The sequence below is a fragment of the Diaphorina citri genome, unplaced genomic scaffold (genome assembly GCF_000475195.1).
Source record: "Diaphorina citri unplaced genomic scaffold, Diaci psyllid genome assembly version 1.1 scaffold3358, whole genome shotgun sequence".
In the NCBI taxonomy this organism is placed as follows: Eukaryota; Metazoa; Arthropoda; class Insecta; order Hemiptera; family Psyllidae; genus Diaphorina; species Diaphorina citri.
The window spans coordinates 44,178-49,433 of record NW_007380767.1 but is presented as its reverse complement, the minus strand read 5'-3'; the positions used below and the strand labels follow the sequence as shown (position 1 = coordinate 49,433).

The 5,256-nt window shown below is 37.6% G+C and overlaps 1 protein-coding gene across 1 annotated transcript; it reads left to right on the top strand.

Annotated features, from left to right (window-relative positions):
• The first annotated feature begins 2,529 nt into the window (after positions 1-2,529).
• On the top strand, positions 2,530-4,249 carry LOC103520246 (dynein assembly factor 5, axonemal-like). The gene is made up of 2 exons (XM_008485337.3): positions 2,530-2,644; positions 3,915-4,249. Exons 1-2 carry the CDS (start codon positions 2,554-2,556, stop codon positions 4,169-4,171), a joined length of 348 nt encoding a protein of 115 aa, XP_008483559.1. The 5' UTR covers positions 2,530-2,553; the 3' UTR covers positions 4,172-4,249.
• Positions 4,250-5,256: the final 1,007 nt, after the last annotated feature.

Genomic DNA, 5,256 nt, shown 5'->3' with positions numbered 1-5,256 from the left:
AGAATCATTTCTGGTTTCACCGAAGAAAAATATTTTCTCTGATGCAAAATCTTCAATAACAGTTTCCTCCATGGAAAGATTTAATGGCACATGGTTTACGCCACTGTCAGTTGAGATTATTTCTTTATAATTTAAATTGGAAAGGTCTAACCTGATATTTGAGGTAGATGCTCTTAGGCATGAATTTGCTTTCAGGAATGTAGCTGGTTGTGATTATTTATTTCTAAAGGGAAGACTTACTTAGACACCATTTTTATTACAACCTACCTACCTTTTTTATTATTTATTTATTTATTTTTGACATTCTTTGGAGGTTTAATAGAGAAGGAACTGCAACTGAAAAGTTCTGACATGTTCTCAGGTTCTGGTGATGAATTAGTTCAAGTTGTTGGTCAAAATCCAAAGGTCCGTTCTTCCAATGGGAATTGTAAAGAATCTGACATCACCATCAAGAAAGAAGATGAAACCTTTTCCAGAGATTTCACCAATCAACTGGTTTACATTGCTCGGCAGAAGTTTACTTTGGATCAAGCTTACGAAAGCTCAGAAGAAGTAAGATATTGAAGAGATGAGGTATCCTGGGTTGAATGAGGCTTAAAACCATTTTACTTTACTTAGTTCTTTTTTCTCACTAGGCACTTATTCCAGGCAGAGGAACTTTTTTTTTTCCAGTCAATCACAACCCTTGATGTGTTGAATGTGCTAGGTAGACATAGCTGCTAAATTTCTCTCATCTTTAGAATTCTTAAAAATTATGAATTGCTTTTTTTTTTCCAACATTGAATGAAATTCGAAATAGATATAGAGATATGAGTGACGAGTTTTAAGTCTTTACTTTCCTTACCTATCCTGCCGTGCTAAGCGAAAACGCCGTATGTCAAAAAACCCTACGTTCTGGAAATTGAGTTTAAAGATTTCAATCTATACGGCAAATATACGTTTTTGATCTACGGAAACACGTTTTAGTGGTTTTTAAGGGGTTTAGGATAAAAAAATATAGGATCAAAATTTAGGATCATATTAACCATTTGGCACCAAAACCCAAAAATCGATTTTTTTGACATACGGCGTTTTCGCTTAGCACGGCAGTATAGGAAGTAGACTATAGCTTTGAAGAGTTTTGATAGAGGGAACTGTAATTATGAAGGTTTTATTAGACTTACTTTATCATGGACAGCCCTTGCTATGTTGAAAGCCCAGAAAAAGGTTAGGTTGTAGAATAGCCGCGGGACTAATTAATGTAACGACCCTTGCAATGAACTCTAGAACTCTCAAGAATATGTTTGTAAGGTCTTAAGTTAGAAACCCATTAGAATCACGTCACGTGAAGTCAAGGGGAGTCAGAAAAATTTGAGTTTTTCCGTAATATTTTAGGTACATAATTTTTTTTCAGGACAGCCACATTACCATCACATCACGTGACGTGATGGTAATGTGGCTCTCCTGAATTTCCTGTTTTGTATTTTTTTTTTTAAGAGGTTTGACAGAGGGAACTGTAACTGCTAAGGTCTTATCGTCCCGAAATCGAAGAGAGAAGGAAGACAGGATAGCAAGAAAACTAGAAAGAGATATTCAACAAGTTCCAAGAAAAAGAAAAGCACTAAAAACTCAAATGCTCAAATCTCAATCTCAAATGAAATGAAAAGTGAAACGGATTTTTTTTTTAAATTTAAAAAAAAAATTGGCGCGCCAAGCAATAAGATCGGCTATTGAAAATCGGGTAAACACCGATCACCGATCAACTAATGAAATTTTTTGTTTACATTAATCTACATTCTCATTGGTTCATTTTGCCTAGCAACGAAGATCGACAAAATGGAGGCACCTAGCAACCAACTTTGTTTACTTTAATTTTTGAAATGAGAATGAGTTCAAGTGTTCAACATTCAACATTTCAACTTATTTTCTTAAATTTGTCCAATTTCTCTTTTTTGTCCAATTTCTCTTCTAAATCCTTGCGAAAGTCCCGTTTTCTTGAAACGAGTGAAACAATAGAACAAGCAATTTATTGATAAGTTTTGGATCTTTGGTATTGGAAGGAGATTAGATCTCGAAATTCTCTTGCAGCTCAGAAGATTGGTAAGTGAGTGGTGGGAGTTATAAACACATAGGGTGCCAAGCTAAGCAACCTGATATTATTGTAAGATCTCTGGGTGGTTTTGAAAGCTCATAAAGTTGAAACACTTTTTTAATTGTCTTGATAAAAAGGACTTGTTTTGACTCTTGACACACCATAATAAATTGAAATTGAATAGAAAAATATTTTACATTTTATGTATTTGAAATGAAAAATGTTTAAAAAAGAGCTTAGCCATCCTAGTTAGCTTGGTTGGTAAGCTCTAAGTCGCGGGTTCGATTTTCGCCCAGGGCGGATTTTATCCTAAACAGATTAGGATACTTTCTTGGAACTGCTGGCTTTCTTCCATCCCGTCTTTGCTTTCGGGACGATAAGACCTTACAGTTCCCTCTATCTTGTGATTTTCAGTCTCTGCGATGAGTTGCCATCAATTCAGGTGAAGGCAATGGAGAATAGATGGTGCTGTTAAAACACGGATGTACAGTGTAGACTGTGTGCTTCTATTGGTGACTAGATACCGATTGAAATCGAACTGGAGTGGGGATGTGTTTGACAAATTGTACCAAGGTAAGTAACTTATTAATTAATTGACCTAATCATAAATTGAAGTATGGAGAAGGGTATCGTTTCAAGTACCTACTAAGAGACGAAGAAGTTTTCATTTGATTAAAATTAGTGAGTCGAAGATTTTCTTCTCTTCGTCTCTTGATATTGTAGCAACGTATTTACATTATATTTGTTCCTCTTTAACACCACTGTTATTAGGTAAGATTAAGTAAGTAAGTAAGTAAGTTGAATTGCCTTGTTCCCAGGTGATGCAGTTCTGTACGGTAATAACAAAAGTCTGAATGACGTCACGGGGCCTCTTGCTGAACGTCTGTTTGATCAGAATCCTAGCGTTAGATCAGAAGTTCTGGAAGTGGCCACCAGATGGCTCCTGGAGCTACCTGATAGATATTCCTACTTTGCCAAGATCATACCTCTGATTCTAACGTGGTAAGTGAGTGGTGGGAGTCATAAACACATAGGGTGCCAAGCCAAGCAACCTGATATTATTGTAAGATCTCTGAGTGGTTTTGAAAGCTCATAAAGTTGAAACACTTTTTTAATTGTCTTGATAAAAAGGACATTTTATGTATTGAAATGAAAAATGTTTAAAAAAGAGCTGAGCCATCCTAGTTAGCTTGGTTGGTAGTGTAAGCGCTAAGTCGCGGGTTCGATTTTCGCCCAGGTCGGATTTTATCCTAAACAGATTAAGATTCTTTCTTGGAACTGCTGGCTTTCTTCCATCCCGTCTTTGCTTTCGGGACGATAAGATCTTACAGTTCCCTCTATCTTGACATACTAACATACATATTATTTGTGTTAAAGCTGGAAAGCCTTTGTTAGTATTTAACACAGAACTAAAAAGAAGTCCTTTCATAATTGAATAAGTTAGGAGTTAAGTAAGCTAATCTAAAAAAAGCACCAGTTCGCGGGTTCGATTCCCGGCCGGGCTAGATTTTATCCTAAACAGATAAGGTTTGTTCTCGGAACGGCTGGCCTCCTCCTCTCCTACCTTATCTCTTCGCTTTCGGAATGATAAAACCTTGGCAGCTATAGTTCCCTCTATCAAACTTGAAAAAAGTCACAGTACATCTACGGACAGACGGATGTATTCTACTGACCTTTAAACAAATGGTAGTTACACTTGCCCTTCCCCCCACTCAAAAAATATATAAAAATAAATAAACTAAAACAAAACTTAATAACATTGTAACATAAGCAAATGTACATTTTGTATAAATAAATGCTTTAATTGAATGAAATTAATTAATTAATTAATTAATTTTTCCAGTGGTTCTCAAACGACTGGACGATGAGAATGATACAGTACGAGAGAAAGCTCTAGGTCTTCTCTCCACGCTATTTCTACAGGGTGCTCCGGAATCTTATGAACACCGCTTGGAACCTAGTCTGGGTTTGGTATACAGGACTCTACTTGTTCATTTGGACGATCAAAATCCCGCCTTTCAGCAACTTGTGTTAGGTAAGAGTCGATTAGTTGGCTGGAAGAGCTCCTCCTGGAAAACCCTGTTGTTAGTCAAGTGGTAATGCGCTTTGCTTGCCATGAGAGCTTTATCACAACTTTTGTGGCTACCACAGCATCTCCTTTTAATTGTGCCTCCTTTTAATATTAATTCTCATTCATCAGCAATCTTTTTTTATGGGTAATGTCGCCACTGGTCGCTACTCGATTAAAGTAGCTACTCAGTTATCCTCACGAGGCTGAGTGCACCCTGTACTACAAGCACAGAGCCGAAAAAACTTCGACCCCGCCGGGAATCGAACCCGAAACCTCCGGTGTGCGAGCCTAGTGTGATACCCACTCGGCCACGGAGGTTGCTCCTTTTATTCTTGTTGTAGCAGTGACAGCAGATCAGTCAACATCTCTAACAGGTTCCAGGGTTGAAATGAGTTGGAAAAAAAAATAATAAAATAAAATCTTACCTCTTTGTCTGTGAAGTGAGATTTGTCTTTCTCCTGCTCGGGGGTCAGATGTAGGACGCGGTCCTCGCTGGTCGAATGGTTTTTGAGCACGTATCGTTGAATATCGAGGTTCTCCCAGCAGATGAGGGTCTCCACGGAGCCCAACTCGAGAGCTCTCAGGGTGTCCTCCACACCGAAACAGTACTTGCCCGTGTCCTGACTGATCTCGTCGAAATATTTACCTGAACAATGAACAACCCAGTTAGATTATCAGAGGAAGACGTAAGAGAAAAGGGAGGAAGTATTAAGATAGGAGGGTATGGAGAAGTAGGATAAAGCAGGGTAACAGAGAACAGGTTTTATTTACAATCAATCAAAAATTTTAAAGAATAGTTGACCTTTTTTTAAACAATAGATTTAGCAAGAATCGGTGTCTTTTGACAAAATTATATTTGTAGAAATCAGTGCAATAGTCCTAAACTAAAATGGACGCGGCACATCAGGGATCAGGAAGAGACCGCCTTATTTGTAGAAATAATACATAGGTACAAGGGTAGAAAAATGATGGAATGAAATAATGGTGACTCATCAAGGTGTTGGACTCTGAAACGTGCAGATCACAAAATCGGTCCTGCTCAGTTCTGGAAACTCAAAATTGAAGGATTCGACGTGCCTTATTTGTTTAAACTTGTGTTCCAAGTATCACCTAA

Bases quoted from the DNA above. Each gene is read 5' to 3' on its own strand.
- LOC103520246 (XM_008485337.3), top strand. From the start codon at position 2,554: ATGTACAGTGTAGACTGTGTGCTTCTATTGGTGACTAGATACCGATTG. The intron at 2,645-3,914 runs GTAAGTAACTTA...TAATTTTTCCAG, and splicing joins GTTTGACAAATTGTACCAAG to TGGTTCTCAAACGACTGGAC.